The sequence below is a fragment of the Balaenoptera musculus genome, chromosome 16 (assembly GCF_009873245.2).
Source record: "Balaenoptera musculus isolate JJ_BM4_2016_0621 chromosome 16, mBalMus1.pri.v3, whole genome shotgun sequence".
Classification (NCBI taxonomy): domain Eukaryota; kingdom Metazoa; phylum Chordata; class Mammalia; order Artiodactyla; family Balaenopteridae; genus Balaenoptera; species Balaenoptera musculus.
This window is the reverse complement of record NC_045800.1, coordinates 12409809-12431475: the sequence shown is the minus strand read 5'-3', so window position 1 is coordinate 12431475 and position 21667 is coordinate 12409809. Positions and strand designations below refer to the sequence as shown.

Genomic DNA, 21667 nt, shown 5'->3' with positions numbered 1-21667 from the left:
TACTATCAATGCAGCTAAATTATTTATCTTTTAACTCATGGTTTGCACTTTCTATCCTCCCTTCCCCAAAGTCATAAAAATATTCTTCTGTATCATCTTCTAAGTTTTATAGTTTTAACTTTAATCCAGTAAATCTTTAATCCACTTGGGACTGACTTCTGTACCTGGTGCAAGGCTGAAGTCCAATTCATTTCTTTCCTTTGTGAAGAATTACTGAAGCCCCATTTATTAAATAATCCATCCTCCTCCCCACTGCTCTGCAATGACTACCTTTAAAAAAATTAGGTTCTTGCACGTGAGTACGTCAGTTTCCGAGCTCTTTATTCCTGTCCATTCATCTACTTATAACCTCTGTGCCAACTCCACAGTGTTTTAATCACTCACAGTATTTTACAGTAAGTTTTATACTCTGGTAGTGCTAGCTCCCCTCACGCTTCACCTTTTTTAGGAATATCTTGGATATCCTTGGTCCTTTGCTCTTCCATTTATATGTTAGGATCAGCTTGTCAAGTACCATTGGGATTTTTGGCTGGAATTCCTTTAATCTATTAACAAATTTGGAGAAAGAGTTGGAGACCTAGATGATCTTCTTACCCATCTCTCCATTTATTTAGGTCAACAAAGGTGCTTCTTTAAAATTATCATTTTCTCATTAAAAGGCTTATATACATTTTATTAAGATTTTTAGGTACTTTATGACTTTTTCATTCCTACTGTAAATTCTATTTAATAACATTAAAAAAATTTAAAGCCATTACTGCTTGTGGCTGCTGCATGAAAATGTAATTAACATTTGGATATTGATTTTGTTCCAGCAACCTTGATAAACTCATAAGTCTTCTAATTTGCCTTGTAGATATTTTGGATTTTCACAGATAATCTGATCATACAACATCAATCTGTTAATAGATGAGTCACATTAATTGATTTCCTAACATTAACAAATCTGCATTCCTGAGATAAATCCAATTTGGTCATCACTGATCATCATCATCATCACACACACACACACACACACACACACACACACACACACACACACACACTCAGAGAGTTTTTTTTAATCCCTGGTACAGAGGTGAAGATGGACACTCATCCTGAGGGCTAACTGACCGTGGCAGAATACTGAGTGTCGTTATCATTTATGAGGCATCACGAATGTACTGTAAGCAAAATCATATATTCTATATTAAAACAAAGTTCTAATAAACCAGGTATCAACATAACAAGGCCAAGGACATCTGTACAAGATTTATTTCATTAACCACAATGTTTTAGAGTGATGGTATGCACCCTAATACAGAAGGAGTGATTCAAAATCCATCAAGAGTTAAAGGTCAGAGCCGAAGTCAGTGGCTTTGAATCCCCGGTCAATAAGAGTTTCATCCACCATTTTGTTTTTCTTGGATTAATAAAAGAGTTGACGTACAGAACACCCTGTTCTAAGCTCCACTATGCTTTCCAACAAACAAGGACCACCAGGGACTAGACTTCATTGCTTCATCCTTGCTCTGGCTACGCTGGTGGGCGGCAAAAGCCTCTTGTCTGCATTTGGCCTCCCGTTTATTCTTAAGCATTCCTGTCTCCAGCCACAGCTCCCCACAACATCACGTCTGAATTGCATGGCTGTGATATTGACAAACAGGACTAATGAGAGCAATTCAATTGCCATCTGTTTAACAAAACATACCCTTCTAAGAGAATATCCAGTCTTACTGCATTTAGCACATAGTCACAACATTGAAATGACATGTGAGAATCAATACAAAACATTTATTTATTTTTCAAACCACAGAATTCACCCCAGAGCCACACCAAAAATTTCCCAGAATTGTAAGCCATTAACATTGCATTTCTAAACAATGCAATCCAACCAGAAATGAAGATAACTTCCAATCAGCAGGGGTACAATATATACTAGGGTCCTAGAAGAATGTACCTCTGATTAGCATTTTCTTTAATTCTCCCACAACCACTCCACCAACATAAGTAGAAACAGTATATGTACTTGTGCCACTTGGCTCTGGAAAGAGGTTCAAAATAGGGTCTTGGCCAGTGGAGGTGGCAAAGTGTCAATGACTTAGTTAATAAACAGTGGGGACAGAAGAGGAATCATTTCCTTTGGAAAGAACAAGGGTCCTTTCATATATCTTGGTGGCCAGAAACTGGGGCAAATTTCAACAAGGTAATGAAAATAATAGGAAAGCCATTTCTCCACAAACTCCTATGACCTCTATTTTAACTTCTGATAAACATGAACTTCAACTTATGCAATCTTATTGAAAACAGTAATCACAACCAAAAAGGTCCTTATAAACCTCTTCCAGGTGTCAGTCAAGGGATTCATACTCCGATCTTAAATTTTCAAGTCCCCTTAAGAGGCCTAAACCTGGTTTAAAGTAAACATAATACTCTGAAGCTCAAAGAGACACCATAAAAAAAAAAAAAAAGGAAAAAGAAACCCAAAACATCGAAACAATGACTGGATAGCTCATGTAGGGGTTCTGTTTTGCTTTTTAATTGTAAAGTTTTTTTAATATCTCAGATTAGTGTATATTCATAAAACAATGTTATCTAATAATAGCTGCTTTATTAGACAATTGAATTTTAGCTCAAGGGCAATGCCTCTTGCATAATAATCATGGAAATAATAAACTGCAATAAAACAGAAGAAACATAGAAGAAAATAGAGCTAGTCTCAATGAGAAGATGACAAAATCTGGAAGGGTTACCCTGGGAGATTAAACAGGCTTATTTAAATACTATGATACAAGTGCTCCTGTTCACTTTTTAACTCCAGAAACCAATCGTGTTTGTCAGATCACCGTTACCTTTGCTAGTACATGGGCACAGACCACCACTCTGAAGTTCTCCTTTTGTGCTGAAAAACTTTCAAATCCCTTGTTCGGTCAGTACAGAATATTGCGAGGTGATGCATGTGCAAACTCTTCCTGAGGAATTCTTTATGTGTGCAAATTTGCAACCTGACAGAAAGCATGGCATGTAGCACGGGGAGTGACAGCTTTACGGGGCTGTAGTGCTGGAGATGCACGTGCGGTGTCCACAACCACTGGGCATCCAGTCTTCCGCAATCTCACTTACTCACAAATTGCCTTTCATCCCATGCCCCCAAAGAAAGGGAGGGGAACCTCCTCAAACTTGCAAAAGGGACAGGAAAAAAAGTAACTTTTCCACAAAATTTAATAATGCACAACTCATGCACCCAGGTTTTTGTTTCTTCTCACTAACTCTACCTAAGAACTAGCAGATTAAGAATCACAACACTAAGTTTTGCTCTCTGCCCCACAGAAAACAAAGCAGTCGGGTTAGGGTGCAGCTGTGACAACAGAGGATATGAGATGACACTGTTACTGAAGCTTAAGGCCAACCTTGAAAATAAGCACCGTCTCTCAAAACGACAATCATCTACTGACGTTACGTGTCATCACTCCAAGGTGAGTGAACTGGCTTTCTTTGGAGGGTCTGGTTTCAGGCTGCACACACACACCAGTCAGTATGGCCAAACCACCTGCATGTGTTGACTCATGAGACAATCAATCTGCTTTACAATGTTCTGCCTTCGATGATTTGGACCCCACAAAAAGCCAGTGTTTAACTGGAGTGCAGAAACTATATACTGCACTGGCAGGGAGAATACAAGTAAACACGAGAAGAAAATACTTTTAGGCAAACAGTGCTTAGTCAATACAAAATGGAGGCAAATCTTATTCCCCTCATGTTGCAAACTAAGAATTTTGTTAAGAATCCCAATTTAATAAGCAAGGTCAACAATGACTTAAAGGAATAGTTTCTTCATACTGCAATGTACCTCAAGGGGCCAAAATGAGTAAGAAGCAGGTCGAATGCACTGGGAGGATGTGTATATTCTTTCTACAGTGCCTTCCAATCACAGCTTTGTGCCACTAAGCCCTCACCCACAGCAAGCTGCAGCCACTGTGCAAAAATGTACAGAGAAACTAACTTCTGCAAACTTTACTCTGCCCACTTTGTTAACACATACATAATAATAAAAAGAAGACAATATAAAATATCTCTCCATTAACTTAATAATGCAAAAAGCATCCAAAGATTTTAATGCCTATCCATATCCTAATACAATGCTTTTAGAGGGAAAGTTCCGTTGTTGGCCAAAGAATACTCCCTTCCCAGAAAAAGCATTTGGGTATATTACTAGGATACTGAAGAATTCACCCACATTTAAAGAAACATTCCAATTTCATTCCTTTCAGAAACATTATTAAAACTGCTCAAGAGTTCAGTTGCAGGTGTTATTTATAAGCCTGCAGCAAGCATTCCATCAAGTAAAATTGAACTTCTTGATAAAATTGAATTCTTCCTTGATATCAGAATGTTACTGGTGTAGCAAGTCAAACTGTACAGGGCACAGTGAGAGCCTGTATTTATTCTTACAGTAATTCAGTGTTTCTCAGTATAACCCAAGATGCTCACAGAGTGAAATGAGCCCAATTCAAAGTCCTCCTCAAAATCCACCAACCCTGGTTGATAAGTACTTAAAAAAATAAATCTGATGACCTTACTTTTACTTCTCTGAATACTCATGTTACAAAGGACTTCTTCTATAATATGACTGACTTGCTCCTAACACTTCAAACTCGCCCCCCAGCCTGCTCCCCCCAAAAAAGGACCAAGTGAATTGGCAGAGACAACTCTATGAACAACCTGCAGATCAGAAGCGTGATGGTCGGCACCCCTGATGTGTCTTCTTTTTTTGCCCCTAGTCCTCTGAAGAGGTAAATATTAGTCTAACATAGCTGACACAGCCAAAGAGGGTCAAGCACATGCTCAATTTAGATTTACGCAAAACTGAGAAGAAAAACATTTTTCCCTTGCCACATCTTTCTATTTTACTCTGCCTTTCATAAACAACTTAGAATAAGCTTCAGAGTCTTTTACAAGGAACTAAGTAGCACTGTGGGTGTATGGAAACAGAAAATATAGCTTGGCCACAGGGGAAGGGGGCCTTAAAACAGCAGTGCTACTTTTTCTCTATTATACTCGAATATGATGTTTTAAAAGATGCAGACTGCAAACTTTTTTAAAGTACTTATCTCACCCATTAAAAATGAAATCAATCAGGACTCCCACACCATTGACTATGTTTGAATTTAATTACCATATCTGCTTCCTAGAGCATCACAGGAATCAGCTTTTACCACTGGGTAATTCTCAACAACATTAAAAAGGGAGCGTTAGTGCTAAAGTACCGGCCAGCCCTAAACTAGCGTAATGCCAACACTCCAGCAGCCGCTGAGAGCATGTTAAGTGACGGAGGGAATGGAAATGGTCTACGAGAGTTGGTCCCCAACATTAACATGAACAAGCCACGGTGAGGCAGGAGGAAATCTGACCAACGTGCAACATGTTTCTATTTTCCCACTTATTGAGCATCCTGCTATGAAGTCACACCTGACATCTTGCCAAGTTAGTCTGTGATACCATCAACTTTTTCAGGAAGCATTTGTGAGTTTGACAACATGGTCACAGAGCTGCAAAGTGCACAAAGCTCAAGGCACAGAGTAGAAAAGGATTGTGAACTGATGGTGCGGGCGGGGGTGGGGGGAGAAGTTACACTGGAAGCAGAGTTAGCGTCTTCCTGTAAGAAGACTTTCTAATGCGAAACAAAGACCAACTCTTTTAAAGGGGTTTGTTTTGGTTAGGGGTGAGAAATACTGTATTGTAATGATCTGCTTGATTTTAAAGCAAAAGATATCTTGCTGTGTGAAACCAATATGCCAAAGTGCCAGGTCCGCAAATGAACAAAACAAGTGCTTTAAAAAAAAAATAAAAAAGATTCTTCTGCTCTTATATTTTTGGAGGAAGCTGCTGACTTTGGCTGCTGGATCTCACTTAGCAAGGGTCACTCTTCATGACGCTTGTTCCTCACGGAATCTGTAGATAAAGTCATTAGAAGATTGTCCCATTTCAAAATCATCCCCAAGTCTAGCAGCAACTGTTTTGTTTTTGTTTGTTAGTTTTTTGTTTTTTAAAATTACAAACCAAAGTAAGAACTCCAACATCCTCTTCCAAGAACAGCTTGGTGACAGAGCTCCTGAGTGTCTGCAGGACCCCGCTGTGCTCTGAATACAGTCTCTGCAGCTCCAGTGTGTCCTCTTTTCAGGAAGGAAAGTACATTCAATACATTCACTATCTGTACCCTCTGGAACTTGCACATGCTGATGAGCTGTCTGAAAAAAACATCGTTAAAGTATCAACAGCAGACAGCATTTGACAATGGTAGGAATCTGTTTATTTGACACATATTTCTCACCCCTCTCCCAATCCCCCAAAAGGAGATCAGAGAAAACCTCAAAACCATGTGGTTTTGAATGAAGTGAAAGGGGACCAAATCATCAGGAGCTGAGTCTGGGCCCTTATCTCATTCTAGTGGAGACTAAAGAACTGGCAGCCTCTTGACAACTGCCTGAAAACTGCCACCAGCAACTGGGCTTCAGAGCTGCCACAGCTTACAGAACAGTCTGACCCTGACCGCACACGGTGCCCTTGGAGACCACAACCAAGAACACTGGATATCATTATAGCCAGTGGCTGCCTTACATCACAAACCCATCAAGGATGGTAAGGAACATCATTACTTACTATAAGCCAACTCATCCCCAGCTCTCTTCCGGGACTGGTCACCTCTGGGGATTAAAAAAAAGAAGAGGGAGTCAACAGAACTGACTGACAGCTTCACACAACAAAGTAGGAGAAATGAATTGGCATAATTGACAATGGAAGTAGAGCAGGTATTTCAATTCTAACAACTTATTTTAAAACAGACATTAAACTTAAGCAGTAGCTGAGTCATTTATAATGACTATTCTTAGCTAAAAGGTGCTATCTTTTAAATATAGAAAGCTATTAAATGAAGGAAGGACTATCTATAAAGATGGTTTACCCTGGGTCCTAGAAATCGATTGACTAAAACATCTTTGAAGACACATCTGGCTCTACTATCGACATCCCTGGTGACCTGCATATAACAGGGCAAATTTCAAATATGGAATAGAAAAATTCAAAATCTTCCGCTAAAAGCCGTATTACGGGACCAAAAGCTGCTTAAAGCTTTTGAAAAATCTCAGAATCTTAATGGACATGAATACCCTTCTTGCAGACAGAAGAACGTGAACCTTTACAGAGAATAACCAGTTCTTCTTAAACACCCACAGAAGTTCTAGTTCTACTTTAGAGATAATAAAATAGAGGTCTGATTAAGTCCTATGCTGTCTGTAAATCCTATTTTTGTCTCTCCAGGTTCTCAGACAAATGACTAAAATGCTTAAGTAATGAGTAATAATAACCAATCCACTAGCTTTTTCTTCCCTGGTCTCTTAGCAACATTTACACAGTTGACCTCTTCCTTCCTGAGACACTCCAAGCTCTGCCCAACACTCTGTCCTTGGCCACTTTTTCTTCTCCATGTAAAATTCTCCTTCACCTAGGACAGCAGTCATATCAGTCCTGTGACTTGAAATACGATCCATATGCCAATGGCTCCCAGATTTCTATCTCCAGCTCTGACTTCCTCCTGACACTTCGGACCTGTAGGTCCAACTGCCTCCCAGCCACTGTCACTTGGATGACTTGCATGTACTGCAAATTTACCACGGCCAGAATGCACTCCATCCCCACTCCTTCCTCAGACTTCCTCAATAAATCACACCACCACCCGTCCAATTACTCAGGCCAAAATCCTAGCTCATGCTTGATTCCTCTCTTTCTCTCACTCTGGAGCATTCTGTCCCAGCACATAATCCAAAACCAACCACTCCTCAGCCCCACGGCTACAATCCCAATCCAAACCACTATCATCTCTCCCCTACACCACTGCAAGAGTCTTAGTATTAGTCCAGACAAGAGCCAGAGCAATCTTATGTAAAAGCATACATAAGATTATTTCATGCCTCTGATTAAAGCCCTTCAGTGGCTTTCCATCATAGTTAAAAAAAATCAATTCAAATTCATTTTCCCAGGGCTTCCCTGGTGGCGCAGTGGTTAAGAATCCGCCTGCCAATGCAGGGGACATGAGTTCGAGCCCTGGTCCAGGAAGACCCCACGTGCCGCGGAGCAACTAAGCCTGTGCGCCACAACTACTGAAGCCCGCGTACCTAGAGCCCATGCTCCGCAACAAGAGAAGCCACTGCAATGAGAAGCCCGCGCACCTCAGTGAAGAGTAGCCCCCGCTCGCCGGAACTAGAGAAAGCCCACGCGCAGCAACGAAGACCCAATGCAGCCAAAAATAAATAAATAAAATAAATAAATTTATATATATAAAAAAAATTCATTTTCCCAGTCCTGTGAGATATGGCTCCTGCCTACCTCTCCAAGTTCATTTTCTACCCCTGTTCATTATACTTCAGCCACTCTGGCTCTCCTTCTGTCCCTTGGACATGTTAGCACTTCTGCACTTACTACTTTCTCTGCCTGCAACACTCTTCCCCCGAGTTAGCCACATGGCTATCGCCTTACTGTTTAGCTGGAATTCTCCTCCTCAGGGGCATTACATCACCAAGTTAGCTGGGACAGCCCCTTGTGCATGCCTTGGTCACTCACTCTCTATCCCATACTCTGTTTCATTTTCTGCCTAGAATTTACTATTACTTGAAATAATCTGTTTACATGTTTGTTACTTATCTCCCAACAGCAGAGCATAAGCTCCATAAAAACAGGAACTCTGCCTGTCTTGTTCACCCAGTACCTAGAGCAGCGTCTAGCACATAGTAGAAAATACAAAATATTTGCTGAATTAACAAATAAGTAAATAATTCATAAATAGCCTCTACAGATGGACTAAAATGCAGCCCAAGTAATTATTTCACGCTTTTGTGTAATCCTCCAGATTATCAAAATTTCCTACTTTCTTTCTCTGGTTACACTCAAGACCAGGACAGAAACCTCTTGCTGAGCTGGGTGAGGAGTCTTAAGGACCGGCAGGAAGAGAACACACCAAAGGGTCTCTGCAGGGTTTTTCTCTAGGCTGAGCATTTAGAGAAAAACTTAGCACAAACTAGCTTTAGACAGCCTAAAGAGCCCTAAACAGATCCACCTTAATACCGCTTTTAAACACCTCTATTGTTAACACAGTATCTGGCCAAAGCCCGCTGAGAGTCTTACACTAGTATCATCACAGTAGCATTCACCAAATATCCTGAAACAAGTAAGTTAATGCTGAGCGAAAAAGGAAGATACAGGATGGATCTTGTATCTGGAACCTCAACTTCTACAGACAGCCTTCATTCCCACCCCCCAAAAATTTTTTTAAAATGGAACATGCAAAATTAACAGGAGAAAAATGCAGATGTGAAAACAACAGGAGGCACAAGGAATGTAAATGTGGTGTATGCATGCGAGAGGCTGCCAGAGATATTACCTAATAATGCCACAAGTCTAGAAAGCTATAAGCTGCCCTCAAAACCAGACCCCTGCTACTAAATGAAAAAGCCCCAATCCTGGAGTGACCCTCTCAGCTAAAAGACCAATAATACTCCTAACAACGTTCTATTTTGTTCCAGAAATCCAGGTAACAATCACTCAGCAAGAACATTTTACTTGCCTTTAAAAGCTATTTGGCATATCCTCTGAAGAGGCCCATAGGCTGGTTTGAATGAGGATGCTCCATCTGAGGGCCTGCACGCTAGAAGTTCCCAAATGAGCTCATCTTCCATAATGTAATCTCTGACAACAAACACCGACCTGCCCTTCCCCCAATAAGCAATTCAATTATGCAGGTAACACATAAAAAGAAAATATTGAAAATATTGCTCTTAGCTTGTATGTTACTTTTAGCTTTGAAATAACCCCACACTATATTTCCATGAACCTAAAGATGTTTCACATAAACTCCAGCCCAAACAAGAATCTGTCCATTAACTGCAAAAGAGGATATATTTGACAATATTCACATATTATTTCAAAACATTTCAAAGACTTTCTCTGTGCCATCCACATTAAAGCTGTGTGCTGCCTACTCCCTACATCACATAAACGGAACACAGCCTTGAATAAAAAAATAGTTCGCAAAGCTGAACAGGAATCATGTGATAGGCTAGACACAAACCATAAAATGACTGCTCATATCAGGACAGCCAGTAACAGAATTTTTGTTAGATAGCTTAGACTATATTTTTGCATCAGTGGACATCATTTCTTCCAAAACAATCCTAGCCAAATAATGATCAAAGGCAGCATCAAGTTTGGCAGGGCAGAATATGGAAGGTCCATACACAAGTGCTGGAAGCAGAGGCAAAATGTCTTCAGCTGCTAAGTATATGGTGCGGGCACACCCTTTCTGACCCGTCTGAGCTAGTCCAGCACGAGTCCAGAATGTCAGGTAAAGCGGGGCCTACTCTGTGCAAAGCACCCATCAGAATAAGTCATGAGGCAGCCTTTAATCCTCACAGTAAATGTATAATAATTTGTTAGCTTAATTCTAGAAATGGTTCAATTCAGTTTGTAAAATAAAACATTTTAATTTTATCAAGTTTTGGAATACTAGCATTTAAATTTCATATGAAAGAATTCCACTAAGAGAAACAAAAATTCACATTTACACCAAAAATCCAAGGCATTTCCCTGAATATGACCAACTTGGCCTTGTCAGAACAGTGCTAGGCTAGTCCTTCAAAGGCAATGTTAAATGAGACTATTTATGGAGTCAGTCATCCCAAGCAACTACACACCAAACAGTCCTGCACCCTGTTCTCTTATTCCAGTTCCAAAATTAGGATTACAAAAATATCTCTGGATATGTTTAAATAGTTCCACACACTCTTCTGGAAGGTGAATTCAAGGTGTTCAGAGAAATCTACAAGAGCTATCTTCCTACACTGCTTCACAGAAATAAAAGTTTTCAGAAGGCTGTTTATTTGTTAAAGGCATCAGTAAGCTCATCTCTAAAATTAAAAGCAAACATTCAAATAAAACATGAAAAAAAGCATAAAAGACTTCAAAATTATGGTGAGCCTAGGCAAAAACATAAGAGGTATACTCAGTCTATTCTGCATTTATTTAAAAACATTTAAGGAAAAACTTTTAACTATAATTCAAAATACATAAGCCATACAGAAAAAAACCTGATAAAGTTAGCTACATAAAGTAAAAAACTTCTGCATGACTTCAAATAAAACAAAAAACCACCATAAGCGAAGTCAAAAGAAACTGAGAAAAATAACTCTTATCTTGGGCAAACAATCAATCTCCTCACTATAGAAAGAGCTCCTAGAAACCAAGAAAAGAAGACTAACAATCAAATAGAAAAATGAGAAAACCAGAACAGTTTACAGGAAAAGAAATACAAACATGAAAATATGCTCAGCCTCACTCATATAATAAGAGAAATGCAAATGAAACCAACTCTGACTAATTATTTTTCACCTGCCAGATTGGCAAAAACTCAAAGTGTAACAACATACTCCATAGGCAAGGCCATGAAGAACAGGCACTTTTAAACTTTGCTAGTGGATATGCAAAATGGCACAATCCCCTATGGAGGGTAATTTGGCAATTTAATCAAAATTACTGCTGCATTTACTCTTGACCCAGCAATCTAACTTAAGGGAGTTACTCTCCAAACATACTGACAACAGGTACAAAGTTACGCACGCAGCGCTCTCTGTAACAGCAGAAGACTGGAAATAATTCAGGTTGCCGTCTACGGGGGACGGGTTAAATAAGTTATAGTACATCTACACAATGGAATGTGTAAGAAAGGAATAAAAATAAGAATATATACTGCGTTCGCTTATATCTGTATATAAAATAAGCACTGGAGGGAATCATAAGACAGTAATTAAAACAGTTGCCTAAAAGCTGGGAGCAGACAAGGAGACAGGTGGGAATAAAACTTCTCAGTATGTACTTTTTATACCTTTTTAAAAAAACCCTATAAATAAATATATCAGCTCTTCAAAAATGAACGAGTAAAATTACTATAACATTAAATGGCCTCATTCGGTGTATGAAAATAATTGTTAGAAATACTACAATTGATGTCAGGAGACCCCTGACCACCGGACATTGGGGAGAGAAGTCAGCTGTTTACATGCAGAATCTCCCACTGGCCTTTCCTTGCCACAGGAAAGGCACGGTTAGCAGGCCTGTCTACACAGCTTCCCTGTGATGGCTGACTGAGCCTTTCCAGTGTGAGCTGCCAGTGAGGAGGGTAATGAACCATGGATTACTCAGTGCCCCCTCTACCACATGAATAAAGATGCCACCAGGACAAAAGGGGAATAAATGCCAATCCATGGGCCAACAGAGAACAAATTATCTGCTTTCTTTCCTAACCTGTGCTGAAATTAGAAACTTAGAACAGTGATCTTGATCAAGGCTGGTATTCTGAGACTGAGCATGGCCTCAGAGTCTATGAAAGACAGTGTCCATCCTCTGCCCCAGCCAGGTAAGTGAATCAATACCCAACCCACTCCTTGTGGTCACAACTATGCCTCAGTGAGGAACCCAGGTGTCTTCCTTTCCACAACTTTCTTCCTTTAATGCGAGGGATTCAAATAAGAGAAGATAAGTAAAAGTGCTAAGTAGAGGGCCAGGATTATGAAAATATAAAGCACTACTTATTCCAATAAAGATATTAAAAAAACAAAAAAACAAAAACAAACAAAAAAAGTACTACTGTACCCTTTAATGATTTGGTGACAGAACAGGGTGCTTTCCCATAGGGAATCACAAAATTTTTACATAATTTTGGTTGAAAATATGCACTTTGAAAGATTTTCTGGGATAAAGCCATGATACTGAATTGCAAATTTTAGAAAAATTAGCAAAGTGTTTATATCAAAATCAAGGGAGGGTGGACTTCCCTGGTGGCACAGTGGTTAAGAATCCGCCTGCCAATGCAGGGGACATGGGTTCGATCCCTGGTCCGGGAAGATCCCACATGCCGCGGAGCAACTAAGTCCGTGTGCCACAACTACTGTGCGCACGTGCTGCAACTACTGAAGCCTGCGTGCCTAGAGCCCGTGCTCCACAACAAGAGAAGCCACTGCAATGAGAAGCCTGCACTCTGCAACAGAGTAGTCCCCGCTTGCTAAAACTAGAGAAAGCCCGCACGCAGCAACGAAGACCCAACGCAGCCAAAAATAAAAAATGAACAGGAGAAAATAAAAAAAAAATAAAAAATCAAGGGAGGCAAATTCTGTGGACACATGTAAGTGATAACCTACTTTTTAAGAAGAAACAGCTAGAATTTAGGGGAAAAATGGAAATATGAAAAACAGAATCTGAAGGCTCTTTACCAGTTTAGTTACAATATCATTTGTTAGTTTAGTCAAAAATCATTTGCTAGTTTAGTCATAAATGTACATCATAACCAATCATAAAATTTCTACAAGGTTTTTCCAAATATTCAAAACTAGTATAAGCAGATCAAAGTTGGAAGAGCTCTTTGGAGGCTGCCCAGCCTAACTGCCCACCCAATGAGAAATCCCTTCTTCAAACTCCACTTAAGTGAAGAGCAGCTCCCATAAAGTCAAAACCCAGCTTCAGCACTTCCACAGAAGGGAGCTCACCACCTCTCCCAGCAACACCACCTTGACTCTCACACAGCTGTCTCCCATTCTAAGAATGCTGGCATCCCTCCCCTGCCAAGTCAAAGGAAATGGACATATTTTGTCACAAAAGGAAAAGAAAACTTGCCTTGCAAAACCATTCTGTATAAGTTCTCTTTGAAGTTTCTGATCTTGAGCAGCATATTCAGAAAGTTCAGACTCCACCGCACGAGGGAGAATGTTTGGAATAAATTTAGAAAATAGAGTCGGAGCCATCTGAACCCACTCTGTGAGGGAAGGAAAAGATTCATTAAGGAGACCGTATAGACAAATTAAATTAAATAGGAAAGGGAAAGTTTTCTTCCCGAAGAACAAGATTATGTATTAAACCAAACTTAAAATGGGGATAAAAACTAGTGCAACCCCTTCTGATAAAGAGATTAAGTTTCCTTTCTAAATAGAATTTACAGAAAGTGGATATTTTTATATTTTTTATGATTTAACAACATTAACAAAAATTCCTAGAGAATTTTTGAAGGAACCTTATCAAAAATTCTAAATATGGAAGAAAACATGAATGAAATAACCAAAGAATTCTGAGCAGGAGGGGGCTTGGAGGGAAGGGATTTGGTGGAAATACTTAGCCCTATAAAGCATTAATTAAAACAATACACTAGCCTAAGAATAGAATAGTACATGTGGTAGTAAGCAGACATATAAAAAAAGTACCACAAAAATGCGGAGGGAGATGGGAGAGATAACTGGTAAGTACTTTAAAAATATAAACCTACTTTGACTCATATTAAATTATAGCAAATTAAACATATATAACAGTGAAAGAAAACAGAATTAAATGGTTATCAAATTATTAAGGAAAAGATAAAAGATCAACAGAATAATCTACAGAAAAATAAACATTCATTCATCAAAATAAAAAGACAAAGAGAAGTCTAAGGAAAATATCTGCATCAGACATGACAAAGATAAATTAGTATCTTTATTATAAAGCGTTTTAACAGATCAGATACTCTTCCCCTAGTCAGTGAACACTAAATATAAATACTGCCCATCTCTATGCCCTCTGGATTCTTTTAATCGAGCCCTTTCAAGTTTTCCCTTTTGGAAAACATCTTGGCTGTGTGTGTGTGTGTGTGTGTGTGTGTGTATATATATATATGTGTGTGTATATATATATATCTCAAAATCCATAAAATGTCAATGCTCTATGTAATCCAGCATGCTCATTTTAAAACCTGTAATCTAAGTAAATAATTCTAAATCTGAAAAAAACACATTTAATGCTATGCAATGCTGGGTCACTGGCAAGTTAAAAAAAAAAAAATGCCCAAAAGAATAGCTAAATTAAAGATGGGGAAAGAAAAAAACAAAAAAAACCCCAATACCACAAACACCACCAAGGCCAATCCACTCACCCTCTGTACAAACTCATGTCAAAATGTTCTCAGTAGTGTCCCTCCTTCAAGCTCAGTTCAAATATGGCTTTAGAAAGAGTCTCAATTCAGTGCCCTGGGGAACCACTAACCCACCAGTCAGAGTTGGCAAGGAGTCAAACCAGTCTGACATTTTGTGGAACTCCAGGCAATCATTAAAATAAAGATAAAGAAACAATGAAAAGTGTGTGTATTAAATGAAGAAATGCAGGATGGGATGATGGGAACTATTCCTAGACTGAGCTTCTAAAGACTAGGTAGAAACACATCTAAATAAGAGATGTTATCAGAATCTCCAAGGATTAGGGCCCAGGAATCTACAGTTTAACAAACTTTTTTGGGTGATTCAGATGCATTCATTATACAAAAATCAGCACTTAAGAACTACTGCAATGAAAGAAACTTTTACATTTAAAATTCAACTTTTAAAATATTTTAACCTTAATCTGTCAAGTGAATAAATCTGCTTTAACAAACTAGGAACACAATGGGTACGAGCAAGGCAAGTAAACATCAAAATATGTTTAATAGTATCTCAGAAAATAGCTAGGACAGCAAAAGGTTAGTCTGTGATAAAATTCACCTTTTCAAAAGGACAGTTCTCAAATACAGATTTCTCCTCACAAGTAGTATGAAACCTATTACAAGAGCTCAAACCTGGATAAAAATAGCATTTAGATAAAGAAGTATCTACAAGTTTTTCTACCCTTAGTGACTGGTTTTATTCTGCAATTTTGTTACTTATGATAAAAGCCAGAGCTGATAAAGCTGCCCACTTGGGAGGGAGAATTTAGAAATCTGTCATATTGTATTTGGATGTCTTCCAAAAGAAAAAGAAAAAAATCATTCATAACCCAGCACTAAAAGAAAAACTCATGAGCTATTTTCATCACATTTAGTAAAATGAAATTCAAAATTCTAAGAAACTGGAAAAAGAAATATATCAGTTTATTGGACACATGCAATATTTTTGCAACTTTATATAATTACTTTATAGGAATAATTTGTCTAAAAATTATGAAGAATAGAGCAAGAACTGATCCAAATTTAAGTAACATTACATTTGACTCCTCTAGAAGTCACTAACTGCTGAAAGAAGCCTGAGAAAGATGGTACTTCTGGGCATCACAGACTACCCCTAGTATCAGTTTTTAATTGGTTTCCATTTTAGCAAGCTAAATTCTGATATATCTTTTAAATTAAGTAAGTAAACTATCCAGACATCAATTAATTAAAATAAAATAACCACTGGACCCAAATGAATAGTAGTAACAACAGTTAATATTAGCATGCTCATTACATTATCAGGTACTACATTAAGCTCTTTAGATCACATTTTATTTCATTCAATCCCCAAATGACAAAAGAATTTCATAAAAAGATAATTGCTGTCAAAAAAGCAAACCTTAAGTTTCTACATTGAAAAACGATTTTCTACCCTGAACTTCTGCAATCTCTCTCCTATGGACATTTTTTAATTGGCTAGACAACTGTATGTTAAGTTTGAGGGTCTGGGTTAAAAACAGAAAGAAACATACAAAAGCATCTTGAGAGTCCTTTAAATTCACAATGTTTTTTTAAAATTTATTTATTTATTTATTTTTGGTTGCGTTGGGTCTTCACTGCTGTGCGCGGGCTTTTCTCTAGTTGCGTTGAGCGGGGGCTACTCTTCATTGCGGTGCGTGGGCTTCTCATTGCGGTGGCCTCTCTTGTTGCGGAGCACAGGCTCTAGGCGCGTGGGCTTCAGTAGTTGTGGCATGAGGGCTCAGTAGTTGTGGCTCGCGGGCTCTAGAACACAGGCTCAGTAGTTGTGGCACAAGGGCCCAGTTGCTCTGCAGCATGTGGAATCTTCCCGGACCAGGGCTTGAACCCGTGTCCCCTGCGTTGGCAGGCGGATTCCCAACCATTGCGTCACCAGGGAAGTCCCACAGTGTTTTTATTATAAGACAGATACATTAAGATAATTTACAAACCATGCCTTTGAATACAGTGATCTTTGATTTTTGGTTCTGCTATTCTGACTATCTTTCTCCTCAAACTATCGTTATGAAATGATTGTAACTTTACCAACACTTCTAGATTCCTTGTAAGTTACATAATAGGCCTAACAAGATGGAGTTGTGAATGTGTATGCCCGTGCATATTTGCAATATGGGGTAGAAGTGAAGAAGAACCTCACAACAAAAAAAGAGATTAAAGCCAGACATAAGATTCTACTTTATCTAAAGTGTCTCCTACAAACTATTTCTTGTATTCCCCAAACTAGTTGGTTTTCACTAGCATAGAAAGATTTCCAAGTGAGGTCCTGAGTTTACATTTCACAATGATGAGTATCTACTCAATTTTTTTGCTATAACAAATCCAAATACCATCAGGCCTCAGAAAACACAAAGAAACACTATCCTCTCGCAGATAGGGCTGGAAGTGCCATAAACAAACAAACAAGTCCAACCCCTAAAGAAATGATGAATGTTTACCTGGTCTGAGAGTGTACAGGCCTTTCACAATATTTGCCATAGTTGAAGGTGTGACCTGAAATGGTGTTGACTGGGCTTCTAAAAGTAAAGCTGAAATAGAGAGAAAATGGGTTATAAAAATGATACAACATTTTATTGATTGTCAAGGTTTCACTGTCTATCACTATTTCTCCCAAAAACTGAAGGGTAAACAAGGGCAAGAAAAGAACAACCCAAGAGGGCAAACCAAGTATTTGTACAGTAAAGATTTTTTTTTTTTTAATCCAGTGCAGTAGAGCTCAATCCAGCAAGTAGATATGTGCGTATCTGTTGAAACACTAACGGAAATGATTCAATTGATGGAGGTTCTGAAAATAAGTAAAGCTTTCTAAAAGCAACAGTATTCATGGTACTTAGTGAGTGAGCTATAAATACTTCCCATTAAGTTCACGATTCAAAAGATTTACATTTGGGGAATGAAACATTCTCTAACTCCCTCCATCATTTCCCTTTCCCCCAAATCACCCATATATGAGGCTCTTGGAATTTTTCTGAAAGACATGTTATTAGTAATTCTAGTAACTGAGATCAGAGTCAGAAACTCACTTTCCCAAATGCTACAACTGCAGGTACTTTTCCTTACTAAAGGTAAAGGCAAGACATCACACTGCCTAACCATGTGACCCTGACTAAACATGACAACAGAGTCAGTTTTCTTTTAGGTTATCTATGGTCACACAAAAAATCTTATTAAAATATGTTAAATGGATACAAATACTTCCTCTAGACAAAACATATACAAATGAACTCCATCATTTAATGAATAGGACAGATACTACTGACTCAAAACGGCTCATTTTTAATTCATCTCTCACAGACCTGTAATTTACTAACCAAATACCCATGAAACTTGGCATAATTTTCATCTAAGCCAGCTTGTAAAATTATATAAGTTGTTTTCTTCTATCCCCACCTTTTTAAAAATGGAAACACCATCTCACTTGGCCAACAATGATTTCTGTACTTTCAAACATGCAATGTGAGTTACATTTGCAATGCTAGGCATTGCAGAAAAATTTTAAATGTCATGTTTAAAAACTGAAATTCTAAATTTTAGGTTCTTAGAGGCTCTTCTACTCAAGGTTCTCTCTAATTTCAACATGTACCCCAAACCCAGGGTCTATCTCTATTAATCCATCTTCCTCCTACTCTTTGACCGATCGTTTGGTTTTCAGTAAGTGTTGTTTCCACCAACTCTTCATGTTCAATCACACATTCATTATGTGGTCAAATATATACATTTGCAAACAACTTCTACATAAGTATAACCACCTATGTCAAATTTGATAGCTATAAGGAAATGATAAATTCACAGGTTAAGTTATACATAAAATGTATATAAATTAATTTGGGATGAATTAACTGAAAAATAATCACATTCAGCAACAAAAGGTAAGGTTAAGAAGGTATAACATTTCACTAAAATCCTCTCCACTTAAAATTCGTTGTAGGAAAAGTCTTTCCTACAGGTGCTAGGTACTTTACAATATGTTTAATTCTCATATGCTTTATTTAATTTAGGATTTACTTTCTCACAAGCTTAATTGTCATCTATCTTTTTTTAGTACAAATAAGGAAACTGAGAGGATACTGTGCTACCATTTCAAAGATATTAACATTGCACTCCTAGAATTACCAGTAACTAAGTTATGGGTGAACTTCTTAATATTTCCCCCAATGTCAGAGAAAAAAAAAAAGGCAGCAAGTATCATGCCAGATACGAAGGCACTGTCCAGTGACCTGGCTGCCCCCAGCTCACTGGGTGATCTTCAAGTCACATTTTCAATTCCTCAGTGTCTCTCTCTATAGAATTGGGCTTTATGATCGCTGTAAGATTCAGAAGACATCAACATTGGGGTTTAGATGCCAATGCTCTTTGATTCAAAAAAAAAAACCCCCAAACACTGCTAGTGTTATGCCATCCCTGTAAGTTTAATTACTTACGCATTAGGCTGTAAATGTGCTTTTCTGCAACATGTTCCGTAAACAGCTTAATAAGGTCATCTTTTAAGTCTCTGTTAAGCTTGGTTTCGATGTAAAACTTATTCTGAAAAAGAAAATAAGTTATTTTTCAGTGCATCAATTAGAGAGAAATGATTAGTCTGATGAACTGAAGCACTAAAAAATAAATAATTTTAGGAAACAATTCATAAAGGCATCAATTAAAACATAAAGACCCAACATCAGAAAACAAAAGCCCTGCCACTATTAGTTATAGTCTTCCTAGCATGGGGTTAAAAGCACGTCAAGATAAAATGCTATAAATCATACAAAAGAACATGGGAAGATACTCAACATTAACTAGACAGGGATGCAATGGACCATATTGTATGACAGGCACTTAATGTGCCCTTTTAAATGACTACATCATCATCTAAAGGCAACACCAGGAAACACTAGTGAAAGGTACCCTATTTATCAATGAGCTAGGCTGAAAGCATGCAGTGGGCATGCACTGGTTGACTCCCCTACATTTCACTTTAATGATTAGTCTAAGTCATTCAGCTTATGGCATTCCTTAGGGATGGATGGTCTTTGGTTCAAAGGTAGACAAGTGATCCAAGGTAACCCAATCAGACTAAGGGAAACCTAGGCTTGAGTAAAAATCATCTCACAACCATGAGGAGAACAAGATGAAACAGATGTATAAAGCAAAGAGACAAAAAATACCTGAGACTTTGGTAACATTGTTGAACCACGGATTCAACCAACCCGGAAACTGCCGTATTTCTGGAGTTTTATTACAAGAGATAATACCTTTCTCATTTACAAATCACTTTGAATCAGGTTTTCTGTTTCTTGCAGCCAAAAGCATCCTAATTAGAATGACTGGCAAATCAAAAAGATTGAATTTGTTCATGTTTAAATGTTAACTCAATGTACAGGAGTGGAAAATACAAAGAGGAATGAATGTCAATAAGTTGCTCACTGATTCTCTCAATTCTTAACATGTTTTTTTCTCTCTAAAAAAAATCATAAGGGACTTCCCTGGTGGTGCAGTGGTTAAGAATCCGCCTGCCAATGCAGGGGACACAGGTTCATGTGCGAAGATCCCACATGCCGTAGAGCAACTAAGCCCGTGAACCACAACTACTGAGCTCACGTGCTGCAAATACTGAAGCCCGCGCGCCTAGAGCCCATGCTCCACAACAAGAGAAGCCACTGCAATGAGAAGCCCGCGCACCACAATGAAGAGTAGCCCCCTCTCGCCGCAACTAGAGAAAGCCCACGCGCAGCAATGAAGACCCAATGCAGCCAAAAAAAAAAAAAAATGATAAAACTAACATGCACATAATTACAAAATAAAACCATGCAAAAGGGTATGCAATAAAAAGGAGTCTCCCACAGAACACTTTCTGTCCCATTCCCAAAGGTCCCATTCTACACTGCAAAAACTTTTGTATACTCTTTCTAAAATGTTCTTACATTTTTTTGGATATGCTTTTTTTCCCTCTAAAATGAAGAAGAAAACACTTGCTAATGAAGAAATATAACACACACCGCTTTACATCTTGCTTTTTCACCTAACATTGTATGTTGAAAAGATTCTCTCCAAAATAACATACAGACATGTCATTATTTTTAACTGTGTATTTTTCTACCATAAATATCCTCCACAAATTATTTAAATAGTAGTCTCCCACTGATAACACAGATTCCTCCCAATGTTCTGTTTTTTTCAGTAAAGCATATCTGATGGAGAATAAATCATTTTGAAGATTGGTATTATACACATAGTTTATCTCTAGGCTACAGAATGTAGGATCAACCTAAACAACCCATTCCCTAATCTAATCAACAAAGAGAAAGTGGGACACTGGTTTCTAAGGGCTCTTCTGTTCAATAGGAACACTAACATTAAGATCCTATAGCTTTATATATTTAAAAGGTGGGGGTGGGGGACAGGGCGGGGACACCTCAACAAAGTCAACAGACTACAAGATGGCATACTCATGGCATAATTCTCCAAGTGAAAAAGATTATCACAATGAAAGCAAACTTTACTGTTCTACTTTTTATGGAGTTACTTCCTTGGCATTTATTATACATCATGTTTTTAGATACATGTCTTAAATCTCTACTTTCTGAAGGTAAGAAATCTTTCTGATATATCTTTATTTTCCAAGCACAGCATCTTCCATATGGCAGAAACAAA

General features: G+C 38.3%; 1 protein-coding gene across 3 annotated transcripts in view; it reads right to left on the bottom strand.

Annotated features, from left to right (window-relative positions):
* Positions 1-1237: 1237 nt before the first annotated feature.
* The window catches only part of CACUL1 (CDK2 associated cullin domain 1), a 63662-nt gene continuing 43232 nt past the window's right edge, over positions 1238-21667 (bottom strand). Inside the window, exons 5-10 of one of the 3 annotated variants that reach the window (XR_005016828.1) lie at positions 19456-19558; positions 17473-17562; positions 13693-13831; positions 6640-6683; positions 6040-6227; positions 1238-5931 (exon numbers count right to left, since the gene is read on the bottom strand). Coding sequence is in view for 2 of the 3 variants with exons in the window: in XM_036828773.1 (XP_036684668.1) it covers positions 6187-6227; positions 6640-6683; positions 13693-13831; positions 17473-17562; positions 19456-19558 (417 nt within the window). In the remaining variant the exon portion in view is untranslated. Of the gene's footprint in view, positions 6228-6639; positions 6684-13692; positions 13832-16752; positions 16784-17472; positions 17563-19455; positions 19559-21667 lie in introns of those variants that run through there. The other 2 variants (XM_036828773.1, XM_036828774.1) reach the window with 2 other exon arrangements.